The sequence below is a fragment of the Semicossyphus pulcher genome, unplaced genomic scaffold, assembly GCF_022749685.1.
Source record: "Semicossyphus pulcher isolate SPU_LCO1_2020_fin unplaced genomic scaffold, fSemPul1.0.p SCAF_12, whole genome shotgun sequence".
Lineage (NCBI taxonomy): Eukaryota > Metazoa > Chordata > Actinopteri > Labriformes > Labridae > Semicossyphus > Semicossyphus pulcher.
The window spans coordinates 12,169,061-12,194,374 of record NW_027211626.1 but is presented as its reverse complement, the minus strand read 5'-3'; the positions used below and the strand labels follow the sequence as shown (position 1 = coordinate 12,194,374).

Sequence of the window (25,314 nt, the reverse complement as noted above, 5' to 3'; positions counted from 1 at the left end):
CAGCTAACACCACGGATACCGTTGCACTAGCATGCTAACCGCCGGTTACCTTTGTGCTAGCATGATAACCGCCGGTTACTGTTGCGCTAGCATGCTAACCGCTGGTTACCTTTGCGCTAGCATGCTTGCCGCCAGTTAGCTTGTCTTGTTTGAGGCACCTACCTGTCCAACAGAAAGAAGGCCAACTCTGCATCGCTCTTTCACCATGTTCGCTGGTCTGAATGGGGCCCAGTTGCTAATCTGAACCACTCCCACACTCACCTATACGCTGTGATTTGCTCAGGGAACCACAACAGCGCCCTCCTGAAAACGTCCTGTGCAAAGCAAAACAACAGAATAGATGGAGAGGGAAGGGTCTCACACACACACTCACCAACTCACATGTATAGAGGCCCATAAGTGATGATTTATATTATATTTGTAAAAGACTTAATTTTATTTTTCTAGGAGAATCCTACTTATTTCCTACATTACTTCTTCAATGCTAACACACCCGTGAAAACAAGAGCAAAATGTGTTCATCTTTTACTCCATGGTAATCTATTTTTCCACATGTAGGTAACACATTTCATACAGATGCAGAAAAAGGGGGAGGTGCTACTTTATATAAAGCTTCAAACATGACAACCCAGCGAAACGTCAATTCCCACGTCCTATAGGTTAAGGTCACCCTGGGAAAAAATAGAAAGAGAGATAATGGAATAATATCAGCCCGATCCACGGGGGGATGTTCCTTCCTGCCGAATCTCTTTTAACTCCTGCTCGCCTCTGTCTGACTGCCTCTCTCTATATCATCCTGCCTGTCTTCCTCTCTCCCTCTCAATAAGTCCAGTAATCCTGTATAAAATACAAGATAATGAGGGGACCTGCCTTTCTCATATAGGAATCATCATATAATAAAGTTCTAAGGCTGCAACCTGGATCCTACTCCTCAGGAACGACTGAGACACTCCAGTGTTTATCTCTCTAACTTCAGCATTGAGTAATATACTCACTCTCAGCACTGTTTACAGGAGTTTAAGGACCTCAGAACCTCCTCGTTTGGTGTTGACGTCTGAAAAGAGCAACACACAAGAGCCTCAGGGGGGAGAAGAAACGATGGGGTTGATTAAGAGAGATGTCGTTCAAAGCAGAAGCGTTGATTCTTGGCGTTGCAGGAGGCGAGGGGAGCTTTTTCTCTGCTGGAATGATAGACTAATTTAATGACCGTCACTGTTCTGTGCTGCTTTTTCACAGAAATGCAACACAGTTACAGACATTTGGCTTCTTTTATCACATCTTACGACGGGTGAGAGAGAAACATCAATAAACACTGTGATTTGTGCAGGGAGCGCTCTGGCTCCCAGCATTTGGACTTGCAGGTGTAATGTGATTATGACGGATGAAAGTTCTCGGCTTGGAGGTAATTTGGGACGAATAGCACCAGATCACTGATAAGCATGGGAATAATTAGTTATGTAATTACATGCTGTGTCTGTTTTATGCTTTATAGTGTGAGTGATATGAAACAGGGTGCATTTTTTTAGTCCTTAAAAACGGATGAGGAAGAAAATCAATAGCAGGTGGATTTTCATAGAGTCATTACAGCCAAAATGTAATTTGGTTGTACGATTCCTTTATAGCCTGAGAATGGTTTTTATGGCCGAACCACCCACATCATAATTCTGGGAGCCTGCTCTGGTCTGTGTTGTCTCTCCCACTCATATTAGCCGCGTTGTAAGTGCAAGAGGAGTCAAAGAGAGGCCTTTTCCACTCAGCATGGCTCCATACACAGAGTCAGAGGCTTATGAAGACCTCATCACTCTCCATCCTCATAATGTTCCTGTCAGAGTGCCGGATGAGAACTATTACATGCCACAGATCATCATTCACTCGATGCGCCCCCCCTCCATAACGCTGGCAGTTTTATTATGCAAGATATTAGTCCGTTTGTGTATTAGCTCAGCGGTCGGCCTCATTATGCTAATTTCAGATGAGCTTTGTCGTTAGATGGAAGGATGGCCCAAGTCAAAGGGATTAAACTTCCCCAATACCCAGATTTATATTGCAATCTTTCTTCTTCTCAAACCAGCCCCATTGTAATCCCGCCAAAGTGAAGGCCTCAAACGACCACGGACAGGCTCTTCTTCATGTCTCCCTCCCGTGCTGGATGGTTTCTGACAGACCAATAACAACAATCCTCTGCGGTGAAAGCCCATTGTCAGTGCGGCTGATTCATCACTCGCCTGTCGACATTAGCATTCAAGGTTCATTAGCCAGCAAGCACCCAATAAAAGATATAATTGTAGGCTATTAAACTTTGTCATGACACTAGAGCACAGGCGCCCACTGAACATGATGAAGAGGAGGATCTTAAGGTGGTTCTATCCTCAATCTGTGGGACATTTTCATGACATACAGCATATGTTCATAAATAAATAAATACTGTCCCTGATAGATATTTCTCTTAAGAGTGATGCTTCCCTGTGTGCACAATACTGACTTTTGTTTGCTGTTTTGTGGTTGAGACTGAAGCAAATTTGTTAAAGAAAATTATTGCTCAGAGGCGTGTAGGAAGCGAGATTAGTGGGTAAGCTGGGTCTGTTGGGTTTTCAGTGTCCCGAAGCTGGCTCTCTTTTAACCTGGCAAGATCACTTACTCTGCAAAGCTAACCTGGCCGGGACCAGGTTATGTTCAGAGTTTCGGCTTGAAATCGGCTATAAAGCACCATCCTTTCATTAATTGTGTCCTGAAGATTCTCCACAGGTAATATAGATCCTCAGCTGAGGTTTTGTGTATACGGAAAGTTCTGGAACGTAACGTTCCGCATGCTAAGACACAGATCGAAGCCATGCAGTTACAGAGCCTATGCATTCATTTGTTGATGAGTAAAGTTATTTCTACGCATTTTTCATGAAGTGAAAGTATCCTACCTAACTGCAGTTCCTGACTATTTTCCTGATATCATGTGTATCATTGTTAAAGTGTTAGAGTTGTTCTATATGCAGTTATCTCTTTAGAACAGGAGGCTCTGAGAGCGTTTCGTGTGGTCAAATTAATACATCAATTTACATATTAACACAATTTCTGTAGCATACCTCTCTTGCATTATAGTTGAAGCAGCAGTGTTGGTGTTTACCATTGGTGGCAACCGTTGATCGCCCCTTTTTATGAGGAATAAGCGTTAAATGGCGCGGAAAATGACCCTTTTTATGTGAGTGCGTCACGGTTAACAGAGACAGCTGATTACCACCTTTGAGATACCCGTTATCTCTAGCTGGCGCTCGAGGCTTTGTTAACCGAGCTTAGTTAAGGAGTATGTTGAACTTGCTTCGTAGTATTCTCCACAGGTGGACTGTTGGCCCAAACAACCAGCGAACTCCAGGTCTGTTGTCATCCTCCAGCCCTTACTTATCCTTTATCTGTATAATCATGCATTGATGTCTTAATACCCCTTAATTTGAATCATTTTCTACCTGCATGGATCCCTCTGACTCCCTTCCAGCCACCTAGAGATAATTGCATCTGTCACATCCTCTGTTTGACTACTTTATATTGTATCCCACCTTGCTTCCATTTCACAGTTAAAAGGATTGCCCGACTTTATCTCGTCTACATTTGCTCATTTTTGTTGAGCCACCAAAGTGGGGGAAAAAACCCCTCTGAGCCAGCTATTACTTCTGTTTGAACTGTATCATTCCATATAATCACTCCCCGATCCAATTTAGTGTTGATCTCAGTTAATTAAATAGAACAGAGTTATACTTCAAGGTCAAAGGAGAGGGAATAAATAATACAAGGGAGGTAAACACAAGTGAAGTAGTCCAGTGGGGGGAAAGATTTCGTATGAGATGCCGAGCAGGACAGGGCATTAAATATTGATTAAAGAAAGAGAGATGCAATCAGTTCAGGTAAACATCGTCCAGATCTCCAAGTAAACAACAACTTCCTCCAATGAAATCTACAATATAATGATGCTGTGGTTGATATGATGGAACATGTACAAAATAAATTAAAAGTCTCCCCAACTAGAGTTCTTTGTATGTGCATGCAGGTGTGTCCACCCACCCACTGACGCCTCTGTGCCTTTGTGTTGTAGCGTTTTCTTTTTTATTCATCAGACCTGTCTCTCCAGAGCGACACATCTGGGTCAGGTTCATCTAGTTACCACAGAAAGAGCTTTTGATACCGAGAAAGACAGATGAGACCACAGAGACTCCCCCCAGAGAATTTGGGGAATCAAATTTAAAAGCTATTTTAGGCTCCAATGCCAGGTACAGTCGCGTCACCTGGCTTGATAATATTGGATGAAATAGAATACACCCTCTGCCAAGACGCTGTGTGTATATGTGTATGTGTGAGGGGGGGGAAATAAGCAGCCACAGAGAGCGGGAAGAGGTGGGGCTACTGAGGGCCAGCAATATTTGAGTGAATGAGACGTGAGATTGTGTGTGTATCTGTGTGTGTTTCCATGTTTGTAATATCGTTAGCGCTCTGTTAACTGTCTATGTAAGCCTGTCTACATCCGCCAGGAGAAGTGTTTGGACTGTATTATAACCCGTTCAGTCAGTGCCACCTCTCTTTGTGGCGAGGCGGCACTTGGATCATTTTCAAGACTTTTGTGTAATCACCTTGTTGACTCACTGCCCTCTCGAGTGTTTGAGCTTTGGAGACTGATGATGTGTGTCGCTGTGAGTGTGTGTTTGTGCAAGAGAAACAGAGTGTGTGATAGAGTTTATGTGGACATGCTTTGTCACCCTTATGTAAGCGTAATATTTGGCATTTGTCAAGTTATTTACCATTTAATAACTTTATTTAATTCACTAATTGCTACCGTGGAAATGATATCAACATTTTATCTTTTTGTGCCTCCTGAGTTGCCGTAGCATTGCTGGGGGTAAGTTGTGTGAACTATACTGCCACACTTTTTTGTTTTTTTCTGTGGAATATGAGCAGTTTACGTTATAACCTTTAGTTTATGTTGTTTATCAATAATATTCTTACGTTACTAAGTAACGTAACGTATTTTGGCCGCATATGGAGTCAAATAAAGGTCAGAGTAGCTAAACTGTCCAATCAGGACGCAAATGATTCTAGCGGGACAACGATAAATAAAACTGCAGAAATTTTTGCATCGCATTATTTTGCGAGGTCAAAATATTTTGACCATTATTCGACTCCATAGTTTGACCTTAATTCACTTCTTGCAGACTTTTGCATAACTTTACTAGAAGGCCTTTTATATTATGGTAGACCGCCATTGTCATGTGACCTATAAAGTATTGCAGAGGTTTTAGCATCCATTTCCTCGTGTAAATTATTCTATCTTCCATGTTTAGGAGTAGAGTTGCAGAAAAGAAAGACCAGGAGGAAAATAGTGGTTTATTGTTTTCTGCAGGAGAAAATAAATGCAGTGACCCCTGTTGCATGTGTTACATAAGCAGAGCTGCAAAGAAGAGTGCACATGCATGAACGCTATGTGGTTTAGAAGCACACAGCGCAGTCGTAGACATGGTCTACATCACCTGACAGCCCTCTATCCTGAGCTGAGATGTTCCTCGTCTCTCACATAAACATATAATACCCGACTGCTTTACTCCCCAAGCAGGAGGTGTAACTACTTACACATTCCTACCCCCCTCCTACAATACCCTTCCCTCGCTCGCTCTCCTGAACCCCCTCCCCGACCCGTCATCTCTGCATCCAGCTTGAAAGACCCCTCTCCTCCTGCTGAAGCATGTTTACACAGGAACGAGTGTGTGCTCTTTCTCCCTCTCCTTCTCTTTTCGAGTGCCTGTTCAATGGACAGATGGTCGCACTTCCTTTTAAGGATTGATCGCAATTGCATTTCACTTACTGTACATGTGTATAGCATCTGTGTAGGGTTGTTTTGTAGTGCAGGCATGAGGAGTGGAGGCGAAGGGTCAGGCCTGGAATTAGCCTCACACGAAACGGCGTTGTTTCTCCGAGCGTGGTATTTCATAGATTGGATTGTGGGAATTGTTAGGATCAAGCTGTCACTGTGGCAAATTTAATGCACAAGCTTGTGGTTTGTTTCGCTGCCTGTTCCACTCTGACACCCACCACAAAACTCAGCCTCATTTCAGTGACAGCAACTTAGCTTTTGTTTTAAAACGCAGGTATGCATTGGACCTCATCCAGGTTTAGATTTACTGTGAGAATGAAAGAAAGGATACCTCTCAGTGTTTTCCGTGCAGTCATCCTCAAGTGGCTGCAGCTTTTTGCTCTGACATATTCCTGAGCCGTTCTTCCACTGCCTCTTTCTCTGTTTTTCCTCTCGTCTCTTGCTTTCACATACACACATACTACACAGGCATGTCTAAGTGTCTAAGAGTGCCATGTCTAAAGAGTTCCAGCAGCTTGTTACTGAGGCTGTCAAAAAGCACGGAGACCCACCGCAGAGGTGAGGATGTGTGTGAAATCCCTTGAGCCTCTCTGGTCTGAAGCAAAACAACATCCTACTTCTCTTTCCACGTGTGGATTTTTTCTCCTCATAGCTCGCTACTATAGTGCAACAGCTGAGGTCTATAGCAGGGAAAATAACATCCATACAACAGGATGTACATTTTGGGGGAAATTAAAGGATGATGAGTTTAGATTTTTCAACAAATATATCAATAAACTCCTCAAATTTAAAAGAACTTCAGAACGATACATATTACGTTTTTGGCTGGACCAAAGCTAAGCTGGAAGCAACCACTATGAGCGGGAAAGACCTACCATCACTGACTGAGTGAGTAAGGAATGAAACCATTGGTAGGTCTGGTGTTGGCGTTTCCCAGTTGGCTGTTGTTCTTAATAAATAAATATAATAATAAATAACTAAATAAATCCGCAAAAACGAGAGTTACTGCAGATTCTTCAAGTCTAGGCACAGTCCTCAAAGCTAACGCTAGTACTGCCTACTTATCACTGGGCCACCCTCAGTTAAATAACACCTGTGCCTCACCTACTGTGTAAGTTTAGCAGAGATTGGACAAATAGCTCTCAAAATGAACTTTGTCTTCATCCAGTTAGAGGAACCAGTGGGACCCCTGGCTTAGAAGAGTTATAAAATCAGAAGTTAAGCCAAAATAGTTCTACCACAGACTTTTGGTACAATGATTCGGCCACTTAATAGCATTCACAAAGTCTAGCCCTGTACTAGATTTTTTGACTTCCTGCCCCTATTGGCACGTTATCAGTACCTTGTAGGACTATCACTGTTGGGACAATAAACTTACTATTCAGACAGAGCTACTGCTAAGGTTTGGTTAGCTCTCTGCACAGAAATGACAGGGTTGGCTATAGTTTGAGTTAGAATCACTACCTCACTAAGGTTAGCAAACGTTTGTGGTCATGTTTTAAGAAACCGATGTTGACTTTTTAGAGAAAATGGGAACAAACGGCGGCCTACTCCATCACGTCAAATTCTTGTTGACCCATCCAACCAAACCACATTCACCAGTCTACATACTTTTTGTCCCTGTAACAACACCACACTTTTACTCCTTTCGTTGAAGACAGACAGGAGTCATTACTATTTCTGCTGGAAGGCTTTGTCACTTCATCATTTCTTGGGAGAACACTGTTTTAAAGATATATTAATACTGAACATGTAAAAATCAGATAAAGCCTGATTCATCTCTTTATGGCAAAGAAAAATGACTAGCTTAAGGTGTGGGAACGATTATGGTCTTTGTAAATTATTGAACACTCCAAAGGCAGGATATAAACCCTGGTCTCCATTGCCATGGTAAAATTGCTACCTGCTAAAACTACTTCCTGTATTGGATTTAAATGTTCTAGGGAATGTAAAAGATGACTGCAATTTAGTGTCTTATGAACGTTGGAGACAGGATTGCTATATATGCTGACGATGTTCAGATTTAAGGATGTAAATGGAACTCTTTTGGTTTATAAAAAGAACTAAAAGGTAGACGGTATAGTTTACATTTTGTAACCCTAATTGGTGTACTGTTCCTCCGCCTGCTCTTCAAACCACAGAGATGTTACAAGGTATTGACTTCTGGCTGGATCCCAGCGTTGGCACTCTGCATAACCTCTCACACTGATTATTGTTCCACTTCCGCGCATTGTTATTTTATCCGACTACGCTCCGTCAAACTGCCCCCTGTTTATGGCTGCTGGTGCCAGTGTAAGCAGGACTCAGACACTCTGCTGCAGTAATCTGGATTGCAGCAGAGAGACACCTCAATAAAAGCAGATCTCCTGGCTGCCCACGGTCATAAAGGAGAATAAACAAGGTTAGGCAGAATAATTATGCTGAGCTGCTTCCTGGTATTAAGCGACTTCCAGGAGTTCTTCCATTGTACAGACACAAGTCCTGTTTTTCTCTGCAGACAGAAGAGTTTACACTGGTCGCACTTACATTTTCCACTTGAAGAGCTATTAAATGACAACATGAGTGCATGGGAGATCCATTCCCCTTTTTCCTGCAGCAGTATCTTGAAAACAATCCAAAAGTGTGAAAATGTAGTGTTAGTAGTGTGATGAATTAAATAATTATGTCTTACACAACATTTATGTAAACACTTTTCTCTGAACTGGCTTGGAAACTAGTGTGAACATATATAACAAATAAATAAATAACTACACAGTGCTTCGTTTAATTAGGTCTCGACCTACTTCAGGACATACTCGGATTTTCTTTTGTTACAGTGTATTTTAGCTACACTATCAGGGTGTTTCTGTTGGCCTGTTAGTCCACAACGTTGATCCAGACTGATTATCTCAACCACTATTGAATAACTTGCTGTAAAATGCTGGCAGACGTTTATTTTCCTGAGGATGAATCCTTAAACTTTGATGATATCCTGACTTATGTTGCGTCTCGAGCAGGTCAAAGGCTTCACTTATTGAGTGTAATATTTCAACATCTTGTAAAGAGATTGACTTTTTTTTTTTTTTTTTTTTTTTTTTACATATATGCATAGGTTTATATATATTAATGACTTAATTGATTTCCTGACATTTTCTCTAGTGCTGCTATGAGGTTATGTTTTGGCTGAATGAAACGTCTGCTCAACAAATTGATGTATTGCCATGGATGTTGGTTAGCATATTAATTTCTCCTCAGGATATATTTTGAAGTTTGGGAACACACTGACTTCTTTATAGCGCCATCATCTTTAGGTCAAAATTCTAATTGTCTTTATTTGTCTTGTCTAGAGCGGCAATCCAACCAGTCTCAGCTATACTGTGTATTTAGAGGAAATTAGCAGAATTTAGCATGCTAGCAAACTGGTGGTGACCACAGCATTGCACTAGCTCTACTTGTGCATGTTAGCATTGTCCCTCTGCTCATGTGGCTGTTTGCTTTGGTCTGTGCACCAAAGCATCCGGCTGTGATGTGTGCGAGCTCTGTCCTAGCATTTCTAGCTTGCGTGGGTCTGTGTCTGTTCCCACCAGGTCTGTTAGCCTTTAACGTGCTTCGCTAACTTTGCTAACACCGTTGAAGCATGAAATCCAATGATGACTGTAAGGATATAAATGCTTGTAAATGGACAGTTGACTTGAAATGACGTTTTGATAATACATTTTATTGACGTATAAAATTTAATTTAGATGTATAAAATCTAGCCTGTTAATCTATTCATGCTCTTTATTGGAGAGAGACAGACCAAGAGACCTAGAGAAGGACCACCACTCACTCGACCATCTATAATCTGTTTTGATGCGGCCAAATTCAGAATATAGTTTTTCTCATTTATATATTTTTTGTGCGTAAGAGTGTGATATTTGATCACTGCAAAATAATACGTTAACTAGAAGCCATTTGTAAGCTGTTACCCTGGAGATAAAATAATTACATTGTGATCACGACATTGTTTGCAAGGTTGTCATGTTGGGATCCTCCTTTGATTTTAAAACTGTAGAGTAGACGAGTAGAATTATAAAACTGTGATTGAGTTGCTGAAGCAACATAAATCAGAAATTGGTCCAACCATTTGCTCACATCAGCAGCAATCACAAACAAATCAGTTGTCATTCATTTCGTGATGGCTGGTGCAAAGTCACATGCTGACACGTAAATTTGTGTTCAATTTTATGCAAATCGAGCGATTAAATGTAACAATGGCCGACTGAGGGATGGATGTGTTTGCTTTATGGTTTCCTGCAGCAATATTTGTCACTGTAGTCCCCGTCAGTCTGCTTCTATCAGACACTGATAGAAGAGCTGTAATGATTTGAATATCGTCCACAATGGAGATGTTTTTTTATCCAGTGCAATAAATTCACTATTGTTTTCTGACTTATTATTACACCTCTTTTCCTCAGCATGTCCTCCATTGTTTGCTCTTTGGGTGATAAGGGTTATATGGTTGCCTGCTTTTGAGATGGACATTTCTTGTCAGTCAGACTTACATGGTTGAAGACAGACAGGCCTTTGAGATGCCTCCAATAAATTACAGCGACATATGTGAAGTTGAATGTGTCCTCACCTGACTCTTGGCTCTTTGAGAGAGGCACTGAGTAATTGCAGAGTGTCTGACACGCTCATGATGATTTACGCAAATAATATTTTTACCACATGGACCGTGTTTACACCAAACCCCAAATTTGAACGGGTATACTTACGAGACAGCTGCAGGGATCAGCATGTCTGAAACGCAGGCACGATGTTAGCAGATGGAGATGTTCCCCACTTTAAATGCCATGTTGGTTTTGGGAACAAATCAAATGTGTTCAGGCACAACATTTCTTGCCCCACAATTTCCCAGCATTATTGGACATATGATGCATGTAATCAAGGAGGCATGGGTGATGCTCCACAGGCTTTTCTCATTTAACTCAGAAGATAGCTGGTAACATATACCGCAAAAAACAGGAAAATAAACCATCAGTTTTTATTTTCAAAGGAAGATTTTATGAATATGACCATGACATATATAATTATATGACATATATTTAATATATAATGTATTAATCAATATCTTGTTGGTTTCAGATGATAAAGTAAAAAGGAGCTGAAGGACCGGTTCAAAGAAGGACTTCAAGGAATTCAATATTTGAGTGACCTTCAGTTGTAATGTTGCGTAAAAGCTTAACTCATGTCAGCCAGATTTAAGTTTCTAAAAAAAAAAGCCTAACCGACGCCAGTAATTTTAAAATACATTACATGCATCGTTTCCAGTGAACGTCTTTTGCAAGTGAAGGCAGTTTGAATCTCGGGCAGGTGTGGCGGATTAAAACAAGACTAGGTCAAAACCTATGGCTGACCGCATCAGGTCATTGTGCGCTTTTGTGGGCAATGTGTTACAAGGACTGTCCTTATGAGGCCGATGACGACGTGTTTGAAAGCAGGTGCGCGCTGCGGACAAAGTATCCAGAGCCGTATAGGCAGAGTCGCATAAGTGGAGTTCCAATATGCTCCATGATCCGCCATTGTGATGTTGCAACTCTCTCTCTCTCTGGCTCTGAAAGTACCGTCACTCACTCACTCACTCAGTCGGTCAGTCAGTCAGATACAGACCCATGTGTGGCTGACCCCGGCCATCAGCCAACTACAATGAAACTACAGTGGGATAGGGACTACAGAAGCAAATGAGCTTATACCTAACTCTGGTACCTCTAAGAAGCTGTGCATCCTCTTTGTCAAATGAACTACAAAAAAAACTAAAAAAAAGTAAAGTGGTTGGATAGCTTTATGAGAAAAAACAAACCATAAAAGGTCTCAAGCATGAGGTTTAACTTTAAGATTCTAACTTTAAAGCTCCTGTGAGGAGTTTTAATCTGGATATGAAACAGACTGAAATTAATTCTGATTACTCTATATGATTTACAAAAGCAAACCAGACCATCAGAGACAAGATTGATTGAAAACTGCTGGCGGGGGGATAAGTGTCAGACAAAGCAATTAACTGCACGCTGCCTTTGTTTACATTTTGCAGGGCAAACATTTAAAGAGAATGATACATATGACTGTTAAAGAAAGCAGGATTTCTTTTCTTTTTTTTAAACCTGCATGTACAGGAAAAAAATCAGCAAAGAGATCAGAGGTACATCTTTGTCCACAGGGGTCGCCAAAATCAACACAAACCTAAAGTCACTAAAGATGTAAACATGCCTCCTCAGTAAAGTTGCTAACACATTAGCTCTTTTAAGTCACAGAACTCCTTCCTTCATTGAATTGCTGTAACCTTGTGGCAGAGATACACAGACTAAAAGCACTTCAGCTAAAGGAAGCTGAATGTGTGAACCTCTTGTCAGGTAGAGTCCCAAGCAGCTGGCTCTGCCTCCTCCTCCAAGACTTCTCCTCAAAATGATCTTGAAGTTTAAGTATCACCCTCCACCATCAGACACCCCCACCCCCCCTCATTTTGATATCACCTCCAGCAAGTCATCATTAGCTTTGTCATATTTCTCACTGAGACAGACTCTGAAAGTGGACGTCCTTGTGAGCGTTGTCATCTTCCGCAGGTGTCACATTCTTTGTTTGGAAGAGGTGCTGTAAAGGCTTCACAAAATAACACAGTGGCTTAAGATCTGCCTGAGTGAAAATCTGTGAACTTTAAGAGTGGACCTAGAGCACCGCTCATGGACTCCAGCAGGTCCATCTCCTGCCAAGTAGGCACTAAATGTTTGTTCCTGTCAGCAGTGAGTACCTGACAGATGGCCTTGTGCTGTTTCACAACCCTTGTCACCATCTTCTGGCAGCAGCCCCATCGTCACCAGCTTGTGATGGATTTAGCTCATCCTGCGCAACCAAAGTCCCTTTTTCCTGTTTTAAGGAGAATCTCTGTACACCTTTCCTGTCATTAAATAGTTATTTAAGATTACATTAATGATTAGTATATCTGTTATATCCTTATGTCTTAATATTTAGGTTCAATTATACTGTAAAGATCAGATAAAAGATTAAAACTAAAAGATAATCCGCTGTTATTATGAGCAGCTTTATCTACCATCTTATGTAGGATTATCAGCATCTGTTACCACTGTCTGTATTAAATGAAGGTTTCCACACATGAAACAATGTTATGGTATAGAGCTTTATGGATTATTGTGTTGAATTAGAATAACACATAGTTCCTTTGACATATACATCTAGTTCAGAGGAAACGCTTCCGCCGTCTGGTCGTGGAAATAATGAGATGTTTGAGGACTTTTATGAGTCTGCAAACAGCGTCGTCAGAGTGGCTCTGATGTTTCACCGGACCACATGTCAGAGGTAGTGGCGGTGGGAAAGAGCAACGGCCTGTTCTCTGCGTACAGCTGGAGGATGTATAATGTAGGAAAAAAAAGTTTCAGACAGGGAATTTGCACAAGATCTTCAAGTGCTCAGCCATCACTATTCTGAATTATAGCAGCATAACAAATCCCAAAGTCAGACCTCTTTCTGTGCTCCATGTGACACATCCTGTTTGTGCTGCTCACATATATCTAATAATCTCAAGGTTATCTCACCACTACCTATCCTCGTCTTCGTTAATGTAATTAAATGATATGATGGCTATTTTTTTTTTCTTCTTATAATTTTGCTTTTATTCCATAATTACTATTCCCTGATATCACGCATTGCCTCCACTATAGCCAATTAACACAGAGAGGATTCTCGTCGTGACGGGATTCCACTTTTCTCTAACTAATCACTTCAGACTAATGAAGGCATCGAAATCGAACATCACTGTAAGATAAAAACTGATGCAGAAACATGCCATTACACTGATTTTGCCGGGGTTGTTGTAAGTACTCCTTCTTAGTTCCGGCACAGCTTGACAATGCTTTTCATCATTTGTTGTTTTTGTGTCTGGATTAAGATAGAATTTAATTTATTTTTACTTAGGGTCACATTTTGTTAGGGGGGGGGGGGGGGGGTGTTATGCTCATTTCAAGCTTCATATTTCACTCTGTAATACCTGTGGAGCAGCTTAGCATATTTACAGTTAAACAACGCCTCATTCAGGCCCTCATACAGCCTCTGCCTGAAACGACTCGGTCAGCTCTGTCCCTTTAATAAACTCCGCCCCTACAAGCCCACTTTCTTCTGATTGGCCAGCTCGCCGAAGCCTGCTGAGGGTCAGAACTCAGCGTTTGAGGCACGCCTCCTCCCCTGTGTCCGTGTTACAGGGTTGTCGGCAAAAAGAGTAAACTTGACTTTGTCGATTTGAAATGAATGTCTGGTGCTCTTGTCGAAAAAAGACACTCTTAACCAACTTGACGAGCAGAGCCGTTGAGCAGAGTGGTGGAGTGAAAAAAATGTCCGAGGCAGACTGAGCTGCTGGGTGGGCGTAACCTTGAACTGTGCCAGGGGCAGGAAGTTCTGCTGTGTCTCAGGCAGATGCCCAAATATAGAGTCCCTCCACTCTGTGACATCACAAAGTGAAGCCTGTCTGTCTGAAACCTGGCGTTCACAGCAGCCTGCAGACTGAGACTTTATTAGCAGGGGATTACTCCAACATACTTTAAGATATTAAATATTAAGTTGTAAAAACACCCACTTTAAAGGGTGGAAATTGTTAAATACATTTTATAGATTTTCATAATTGTAGAGATTATTGGACCTTTCTTTAAGTTTATTTTTAGTTTGGGTCACTTCAGTTATAGCTTACATTATCATTTGCTTTATCATTTACTTATGTCAACTAAAACTTCTAGGTTAGAGAAAGTGAAGAGAGGTCAAGACCCCAAACTGTTCTGATAAAGTGAACATCATTTATCACCTCTACTCACAGTTTTGCTTATCAGTCAGGCTGCGTAGCTCTACAGACAGAATCAGATAACTGCAGCGAGCTGTTTATGTTGTAGTGCTATTTGCCAGATAACCTTTCACCCTGAAACAAGCATCCTCAGCACCCATGACCCGAAAAAGGCATGCTACGTCTTGGATCCTTTATCATTCAACACCACATCATCCGGCTTTTAGGCTTGACTCAGATGATCTAGTTTTCTACATTAGTTAGATAGTTTTAATAGATGGTCTGTGATCACGTATCTGCCTTTCTCACACACTTTCTCACTGTCTGTATTCCCGCCACACTGCCGCAATCTGCACACTGTATGACAATGAAACCCTGCACAGCCAGTGATGGTAATCACAAAGCCATTGCCTGCATCTGCTGGGTCGACTAAATATGTGCATCCAGTCTGTAGTTGCTCTCTTGGAATAGCCGATGCCTGACAACTCCGTCCGTCTGCCAAATCTACACAAGCTCCAATTGTTGATCAGCTTCTCACAGCCTGTTTACCAGCCTTTATAGACTGTTTTTTTGTTTTGTGTTTGTGGTTGAGTCTAGCTGGCCTTGTTCTGCAGTCGCCTTTTTCTTCTGTTCAAGCTGTTTATGCCTGAGTGGTTTTAACAATAATGCCTTATTATAGTAAACTGCTAGAATACCTCGGCCTCAGACGTCTCTGTGCACTTGGCTCCAACACAGAATTGCACCTTACATAAAGCACTACACAAGCAATGGGAGGCAAAACTGTAGTTTTAAGCCTTTATTTCCCTTTAAATCACAGAAGCATTTGAAGGGATGAGAGACACATGAGAGAAAGTGACCATGATGCAAATTATAGCAGCTTTAACCTTTACTTTAGAGTATTTGACCATATAACTCATCCTTGCTGCCTGTATCATTGCTCAGCCAGATTAGTTACTGAAAATAGAAACCTGAATTGGCCGTGTATTAGGCACCAAATCATTTAGATGGCTCCTTGGATCCAACTTGGATTGTGCTGTCCAACCCTGCTGGGACAAATGCCTCAAAATGTCAGGGAACACGTTGTGTTGCAACACAGTAAACGAGTATCGATCTCCCTTTGGATCTGAAACCATCACACCTACGTGCCAGGGAGTCAGACTGAAAATATAGCGCTCAACGTGGGCTAAGAGACAGAGATACAGACGATCCTATGGCTTCAGCTGGTTGTCAAAGGTCGAGCTGGGCCACCCATGTTGGAAAAGGATGTTGCGTACAGTTTTCATCCCAAAATGGCTTCATCAGTTCAATTTGAAGGGAAAACAAACAATACAAAAAGCACTCTCCCTCTGTTGTGCAGCCAGTTTGTGCTCCCAGGGGGCTACAGATGTAAATGTATGGTCATTAAGCTTTGCAGTCTGAGGCTGCAGCGAGGCTTAGTTGTTCCATGTGTAAATATTTTCAGCGTGGTGTAAGTCCATCTTGTGTCGGAAAATTGAGTCATGAATAAACAGCACATATTCATGCAGGTATGGTTGACAGCATACAAAACAAGCGTCATTTTCTCCAATTAGAGTAACTGACTGTATTTGGTCATTTTGCTGTCAGTTGGATGTAAACAGTAAATTGCATCGGGGGGACTCCTGCGCCGACACTGCGATTCCCAAAGAGGAAGCGAGTCTGTAATTTGGCCTTTTACTTCTCTAGTCTCTCCTCCCCATGACTATATTCCCTTAACGGGACGCTAAGCACTTCACTGTGCTCTTGTTTGCATGATTTAAATTTCATTATTTGTTTTTCTAATTTTATCTTTCCGTCCCCCTTGTGTTTACAGCGAGTCAGGGTAGCAGATTACAGACTGATTCCCCTACTGTTAAAGCCCTTATCTTCACACAGGCATATTTTGTTCTCACAAGCTAATTAAAAGATGTTAAACACTCATTAGCAACACATCGCTGTCTCTGATGCTCAGAAGAGTTTGCTTTATGAAAAGTTTAAAGCAGGCTTTGTTGTCTTAAGAGGCTTTCAAGTTTGCCTTTTAAAGCAGGGATTGTTGTTACAGACTATTTAAAGTGATCTTTGTGATCATCTACATCTGGGTCTGTATTTCACATACTTCGATACAAATCTTGCATGCACTGTAAGTTTCTCTGCAGATACGATGTAGAAGATGAATGTATGTTTCTGTGCATGCTCATTATGGCTGCACGATATATTGTTTAACAATCGCAATTGCGAGGTGGACATGCAACAGTAATGCAAATTAAGTGAAACATGTAAAGCTGTTACCTTATTGTTGCTTTGTGCAAAACGAAAACTCACCAGTCTCTCGTTTTCCATCACTAATCTACAGGAAAAGTCAGTCTGATATCACATTAGTGCAGCCCTTCACCAGAGCACAGAGTGAACTGACCACTGAGCTGCAGAGTCTGTGCATCACCTGCCTGTAAACTCTAAAACAAGCACACAACGCTGCTGTTGTCACAGATCATGGGCACGAGATGATCAAGCAGACGCTCTCGTTATAAGTGAGGGTATTACAGTCATCACCCGCACCTCGTGCCGGTGCTCGTTAACGCTGTGGCTACATAAACGGACCGTTAACAGAGCGGAAGGAGTGTCTACTTTTAGCGGCTACACCTGTAGCGCACACAAGGCATGAGGATGTGGCGACAGGAAGTAGGAGACATGACCTTTGGTTTTAAAAAGTTACTGTCACCGAGCTGGTCACGCTAATTAAATATACATTTTACACTGTTAGAAATGGTCGATGACATACTGTATAAATAACACAACTGCAGCCTACAGGTCTGTTTGTATTTATTGTATAAATAAACGTGTCGCTCCACCTGTACTCGCTCTACTTTTTCATTAGACTGTCAGGGTTCAACCAATCAATTCGTATCGTGACGTATTTCCGAGTGAAACAGGACGTGCAGGCGGGACATATCATTAGAGGGATTTGATTTGATCGTTGAGAAGTGGTCGTAGACAGGCGTTCTCCACAGCGCAGTAGCTAGCTAACTGACCGAGCGTTCTTGGTGCTCTGCGGCTAAATGTTGCAGATTGATTGGTTGAAATTGTTTGGTGCTAATTTAAGTAAGCACGCATGAAATTTAGTTTTACGGGAAGAAAAAAAGATCAGATTTTGATATAAGAATACGAAGAAATTGATTTTCTGTATTTTTTTTGGCCTATATTGTCAAATAGATGCACAATATTACCGGGGATGTGATTTAAAAGGATTAAAATGACATTTTTCATTTCACCTCGACTTTTATTGTTTATATGTACATAAAAACACACTGCATTAATCTGGTATAACTTCCGGTATATTTTAAAATCACAATAAATATCGCAGAAGACAGTTATCGCAATGTCAGTTTTTCCAATATGACGCAGCCCTAATGCTCATGCACCATAAACAGTTTATGTGTGCAATGTGAGCTTGGATGCAGTAATATGTGTCTGCAGTAGTGATCACAGAGAACCTCCTTATAATGGTAGTAGCAGTGTGCGTTCGGTGTCTCCAACTGCTTTGAATTGCTGCTGGCCACTGGGGTTCTTTAATGGCTCTACAGGAGGTGTGAGATTCTCTCAAGACACAGGTGCACTAAAATACCTTTGCCTGTGGGATGCAATGGTGTGTGTAAAATTGCCTTTTCATCTGGGCCTGCTCTGCCCTCGCTTATATGTGCTGGATTTGTTAGTATGTTAGTGTACGATGTGTAAGATACTTTCCCTTGTTCTGCGCGGTAACATGTTCCCTTCACATAAGCTGGCTCAGGTTAGCGACAGGTTTAAAGTATACCGCTGTCATAAACGTTACGGGTAGAACACCATGTTTGTGAATTTCACAATAAAAGGAAAGTGTAGGGTCTTAAACTGCACTTTGTACAATCTTCCACAGTCGGTTTAAAATGACATTTTTGTCAAAATTGAAAGTGACACTAAACAGTTGCCTAAGAGAGATGCACAATTTCAGAGAGTACACGAGGATATCGTCCACAGCAGATCTTAAGAAAGTAGTCCCCCACATAAAAGCATTCGTTTTCTATCGTAATATTCAAAACCCTAACTGCAGAGTGGCATGAACGTTTAGCATTATTCTTTATATTCTGTTCTCCCCTTGACTTTATTTGTTGCTTGTTTCTGTTTCAACACAACCGCACGTATACATGCAAATTCCAAACCCCACAGTAATTAGTAATGATTGCACAGCAAAATTTGAATTGCATAGCACATGCTGCTTAACAAAATAGCAGTTCCTTATGTTATTATCCAATTATCAAGAGCTGCTCTGACAAAAACAGCAGGATGTTCTGTTTGTTGTTTGCGTCTCTGTCGTGAACTGATCCCCAATCAAATAACAAACAGCACTTCGTAGTCCACACGTTCACGCTGCTATTAGCTCTTGCAGTGCGATTTCCTCTTTGCTTACCTATTCTTCTTCGTTTAGCTATCTCTGCACACAAACTTTACTTCTATACTTCTACTATCTATGACAAATAAACCATCTATTTACACCATCCAACCAAAAACTTTGTTTTCAAACAGGAAGAAATGCCACAAGCCTCCCAAGGTCTTAGAGTGTTTCCTCAATTCATTTATCACCTCATTATTTTGGCTCTTTCAAGCCCAGACTAACAATGATTTCGACATGATAAATCTTAGCAAAGTTTCAGGGACTACTTTCAGTCCTTTCCCTTATTGTCATATTTTATAAAAATCAATCCAGGTTTGTGCGGTATAACTACAAAACACATCCCCAAAAAACTTTTAAATTTAACTACAGACTGACACCAGAGCTGACATCGAGGGCTAAAATTTAAATAGACAGCAGCAGCATGCTACCCCAAGACCTGATCTGACAAGTGAAATCAACCCATGTCCGATGCCTAATGTTATCTAAGGTGCATCCCTTCACTTGTGATATATTTGCTGGGTGTCATAAGAAACAAGTGTTGTCTACAGTCATACCTCTCTCGCCTAAAGCATCTGCTGTCAAGCCTTGTTGATTCAGATGTCAAGATGTAATTTTCTATATCGCTAGCAATGCATTTACAGATGGTCTACAAATTGTGTTATGAATGATTGTTTAACAGGATAGAAAAATGAGACTACATCAGGCCTGCCTTGCAGAATAGGTTTCTAGCCTCACCTACTGGATATAAACAGGAATGTCAAGTATTGATACTCATGTGTCCTTTCTCCCTTTCTCCCTTTCTCTGTCACTCTATCCTTTCACCCCATTCTACCTCTCCTTCTGTGCCAAGTCCCTCTTCTGCCCTCTCTCTGACCCTTCCTCTGCTCCTCTTCTGCCTTTCTGTCCTCTCTTTAGAATATGCCAGGACATAACAATGAGCTCAAACAACACAGACCCTGGACTCTTCCTGACTGCCAACACCTCAACCCCCGCAGCCGGAGCTTACCCACAATCCAACGCTCTCCACCAAGGAGGAACTGGAGGAGGCCCCTGGATGGTTTATGTTAATACCCTGGATGAAAACTCATCCTCCACCAGCAATCTCTTAAACCTGACCTCAGAATCCCAAAATGGGAATGGAACTAAAGCCCTCGATCCCTTGGGTGGCCACCAAGTGTGGCAGGTTGTTATTATTGTCCTACTCACAGGAATGCTGTCACTTGTTACTGTCATCGGCAACATCCTGGTAGTGGTGTCCTTCAAGGTTAATCGCCAGCTGAAGACGGTCAATAACTACTTCCTGCTGAGCTTGGCCGTGGCTGACCTCATCATCGGGGTCATCTCTATGAATCTCTACACAGCCTATCTTGTTATGGGCTACTGGGCCATGGGCAGCTGGGCCTGTGACCTGTGGCTAGCTATAGACTATGTGGCCAGCAATGCATCAGTTATGAACCTTCTGGTCATCAGCTTTGATCGCTACTTTTCAATCACCAGGCCTTTGACCTACCGGGCAAAGCGGACCACAAAGCGAGCTGGGATCATGATAGGCCTAGCCTGGTTTGTTTCGCTTGTTCTATGGGCCCCAGCCATCCTATTATGGCAGTATTTTGAGGGTGAAAGGACAGTTCCTTCAAACCAATGCTACATTCAGTTCCTCACAGAGCCCACCATAACCTTCTGCACAGCAATGGCGGCATTCTACTTGCCTGTGACGATAATGAGTGTTCTTTACTGGCGCATTTACAAGGAGACCCAGAACCGTTCGAAAGAGTTAGCTGGGTTGCAGGGTTCTGGTGGTAGAGGTGGGATGGGAGGAAGAAGTGGGAGTGGTGGGGGAGACCGAGCCCGTTTTGTCCATCAAACAGGAAGTGCTAGAAGTTGCAGCAGCTACGAACTGACCAGGTTGTCCAGGAGAAAGAGCACATGTCGGGAGCTGGTCGGCCGCTTCCACTGCTGGCCTGGGGTACGGTCTTGGAGACCTGGTAGTATCCGTCAGGGGGAGCGTGATCCGGACCAGAGCAGCAGCGACAGCTGGAACAACAATGATGCTGCAGTCTCATTGGACCAATCTGGGTCTTCAGAGGATGAGGACTGTGGGAGCAGAGAGATGATTTCACAGAGTCATGCTATTTTCTCCATCGTTCTCAGCCTGCCTGGTATAAAGGCTGCTGTTAATTCCCAACTTACATCATGTGAGGATCTAGATGCAGCTTCAGAGGAGGATCCTCTAAGGGGAGCGGAGTATAGCCGAGACAGCCTCTCAACTCTCAATACCAACACTACTGCCGAAACTCCTGACAATGATGGCGCAAACGGTTCAGAAAACAGCTACCACCAACGCTTCTGCTCACGCAAGATTCAATCAATGCCTACCATCCAGGCTAACTCTAACCAAGGCTCCCTGGATGATCCCCAAACAACTAATACCACTGCCACTGACAGTACTACCACCAGCATCGCTACTAAATCCCCCTCTGTCCCAATGTCTTTCAAAGAGGCAGCTCTGGCAAAGCGTTTTGCGGCCCGTGCTCGGACACAGATCACCAAGAGGAAGCGCATGTCCTTAGTGAAGGAGAAGAAGGCAGCTCAAACTCTCAGTGCCATCCTCTTTGCCTTTATTATCACATGGACACCTTACAACATTATGGTGTTGATTAATGCCTTCTGTCAAGTTTGCATACCGGAGACCCTGTGGGCAGTTGGGTACTGGTTGTGCTACGTCAACAGCACGGTCAACCCCATGTGCTATGCCCTGTGCAACAAGACTTTCCGTACAACTTTTAAGATGATACTGATGTGTCGCTGGGATCAGAAAAAAAGGAGGAAGCAGCAGTTCCAGCAGAGGCAGTCAGTGGTCTTCCACAAGAGGATTCCAAGGGAGTCAACGTAAAGGACTTACATTTTGGATTGTTGATTACAGAGAATCTAAAACTTAAACATAGGACATGGAAAGGAAGAACAACCTTTTTGTTGTTTATGTGGATTGTCTTTGCTTAGAGATCCTTAATGTCTATGCTGATCTGTCAAGCACAGCAATCCTAAGCGGTGGTCTTGAGGTATGTCTTTGTGCATCCATTTAGCAAAGCTGTGTGTATGCGTTAAAGGTTGTATGAGGTGAGGTCCAGAGACAAAGGCTTTCCCTCTGTCCTTAAAGAACTATTTACCATTTCACGCTACAGCTAAGAGAAAATGAACTAAGTGGAAAAAAATAGAAAAGGGCTTTTAAAGGTTTTGCTGAAGAATTATTGAAGTGCAATTGACACAAGAGGAAAGGATATCTTTGTAACGGGATGGGGATTCACATTTGTTATCATTTCTCTCTGTGGGTAGCTAGATCTGTAACGTGCAGAGTGGTTTTGCACTTCAAACAAAACTATGTTTCTGTAATACGTGATTGAAAGCCAAGACAAAAAAAATATTTTTGCTCATAGGCTTCTTCGTTGTACTGATTTGACATGCCATTCTCTTGACTGGCATGTGTTTTTATCAGAACTTATGTAAATTGCCTTTCTACATGGATATAGCTTTCCTGTGTCTGATTGAATATAAAAAGTTCTTGAATTGTGTCCTTACTTTCTGTCAACAGAGATCTGTTATTTTTGTGATATTCATCTTTGGTTTTCTAGATATTCCTGAGATTTTGAGCCAGTCTGAAAATGATTCTTCTGATGAACTGAGTTGTGAATATTTTTGTGGCACCACAGTCAGTGAACTGCTGTTGTGTTCAATGTGATTGTTGTGGTTTTTATGGTGGAGACAATAAGTACATTGGTTGTGTTTTTTTTATGTACTTGCAGTTCTCTGTCACGAGTAATGATTATACAATGATGATGTTCTGTTTGTGTACATTTGGATATTTCTGACTTGATACACAATGATTGATTGCACACATAAATATGTCCATTTATAAAGATGTGTGTTTTTGGTTTTACAATACCTTTTGAATTTTTACAAAATGATATAGTTAAGGAACTCTTTGTAATTGGCCCCCCATCTCCGGTAGAGCAATGGCAGCCTCTAGTGGCTTGAGCAAGACCTGTTGTCCAGGCTGTATTAATGTAGTTCCAATGTTTACAGTGCAGTATCAAAATCTCTGAAGACAAAACAAACAAACAAAAAGGTAACAGTTACTAATGGTACAATATTTTGACATTCTGTGATACATTTGAGTTCATGTTATTTGTGGGTGAAGTTTTTCTTCTTTAAGGCAATTGACAACAGGTTTTCCTTTACAAACAGTGAGTGAACACCACATACCAACAACAGTTAGGCAGGAATTTATTGTACATTTTCCAGCACATTATTCTTTTACAGAGAGGTTTGTTGCCGCACTGAAATCTTGAATTTGTCCAAAAGGCATTAAAGGCATAACAAAAACATACTAAGGATTTCGATTAAGATTAGTAAATAGATTGGATTATGTCGGATCCAATGGTCATGCATACATGAATTATGTGCTGTATGCAAAAGAGATGTTCCAGTTTCATGCTTGTTATCAGTGGACATTTTTTTTTCTGCTTTCAACTCAGTGTGCTCCAGTTTCACAACGCATTCTTCATCAAAATTTGAGATTTTTGTACTTAAATATTGGGAATGTAAAAAAACTAAATGGTAAATGCAAACATTTGTTACATTTTAAGTATGCCGATCATACTCATATTTTAAGTGAATAAACAAAGAAAAGACGTTTGACAGAAATGTTTTTTTTCACAAGTCATGATTGTGTTTGTTTGATGTATTTTTCTCTTTATTCATTCTGAGCGTGAATACTTTTGTAATTCAGTCATGGCTTGCATAACATTGACACTATTACACACATTTACATCTGATACCTGTTGTATACCACAGACCAAATTGGAGTGTTATTTCATTTTGTGTTAGCAAATAGTGCCACAAACTGTGCAAAATTAGGGATATAAGTATGAAGATGAATTTGTTCACTGCTTCCCATTATTCTGGCCTTTATTGTTTTGAGGGGATGTTTGTTTTGAAGAAATCTGCTGCAATATTTTTGCATGCCACTTAAAAGAACCACCTCCGATTTTTTAGTCCACATAATATAAAGATTCAGGAATATTTAAATCTAGACTCTACAGGCCTGTCAATTGTTTTCATGTGACCTTATTATCTCAGCGGGATTAATGTACTCACTATCTGCTATATAGCAGACACAAGACTCGCACTTAAAAATGTTACTTTAACCTTCAACTTATTTTATATATTTTTTTTATTTTTTGCTCATAATTTAATGTTTTTTTTAATTGAATGATCTTTTATCTACTCAGGCAGAAACCAGAAATTTGAGATTAGGATCATTTGCATGTCTGGTTACTACTAATGTTTTGAGGACACACATTAATTATTTTAACTGATTGGAGGGAGGGTCTTAAAAGTGACATCAGGTCGCACAAAACAAAAAGCTACAAATGATGATCAACTTGATATCATATGTGGAGGTGGAGGCCTTTTTTCTGCATCACTGTCTGACACTTCCAGAGTTTTTGCAAAATGGGTAAATCTAACCATAAACTCAATAAACACTAATGTGAACTGTTCCTCGTGCATGATGAAGCCTAATGAAGTTACAGAGAGGAGTCTCAAGCTCTGTTAATGGGAGATGGCCAAGAAAACCAGACATGTGATGAGAAAAATACCAACTTCATGTGACCCATGTCTAAGGAGTGGCTCATCGGGGGAGACAGACACTCATTTGTGTTGTTTCCTTCAGTCATTGCTGAACCATTGAGGAGAATCCACCAGTCAGGCAAGTACAGCATTTGATTATAAGTTTAACAAATCCACTAAGAGGCTTATCCACAGTTTTTTCATCAGTTCATATGCTTGTATGATTGACTACCACTGTTGAAAGTTAGCATCATGTTGGTTTAGTCATGGTGTAATGTGTTTTGGCTTTGATGTCAGACAAACATGTTCTTTAACGCTAAAGACGAAGAAACTTTGATCAGATATTCAAGTGTTTAGATAAAGACAAATTTAAAACAGTACTTATGTGACCTTTAAATTGGATCCTTATTTAAAGGATGTGTCATTTATTCTTTATTTCCATGTTGGTTTTCCTCACTCAGATCGTTACTTTAAACCCCTTGCTGTTGACACTTTTATAATTAGTGTTCAATGGCTAAACTTTGTGTGTACCACACCCATAGGCATTTATTACTTCTCATTACAGGCCCAGACACACACTGTTTGAACTTCCAGTGTTACCTCCAAGAGAAGTCTGTAAAT

At 41.3% G+C, this 25,314-nt stretch overlaps 2 protein-coding genes across 3 annotated transcripts in view; both read left to right on the top strand.

Annotated features, from left to right (window-relative positions):
• chrm3a (cholinergic receptor, muscarinic 3a) overlaps positions 1–23,754 on the top strand; it is a 61,409-nt gene extending 37,655 nt beyond the window's left edge. Inside the window, exon 2 of one of the 2 annotated variants that reach the window (XM_069658514.1) lies at positions 19,981–23,754. In XM_069658514.1, coding sequence (XP_069514615.1) covers positions 20,000–21,958 — 1,959 coding nt within the window. In that variant the 5' untranslated portion in view covers positions 19,981–19,999 and the 3' untranslated portion in view covers positions 21,959–23,754. Of the gene's footprint in view, positions 1–19,915 lie in introns of both variants that reach the window. The other variant, XM_069658513.1, reaches the window with a different exon arrangement.
• A 931-nt stretch (positions 23,755–24,685) lies between these two features.
• Positions 24,686–25,314, top strand: part of fmn2a (formin 2a) — a 47,042-nt gene continuing 46,413 nt past the window's right edge. Inside the window, 1 exon segment of the mRNA XM_069658796.1 lies at positions 24,686–24,836. Within this exon segment, the coding sequence (XP_069514897.1) occupies positions 24,686–24,836 (151 nt within the window).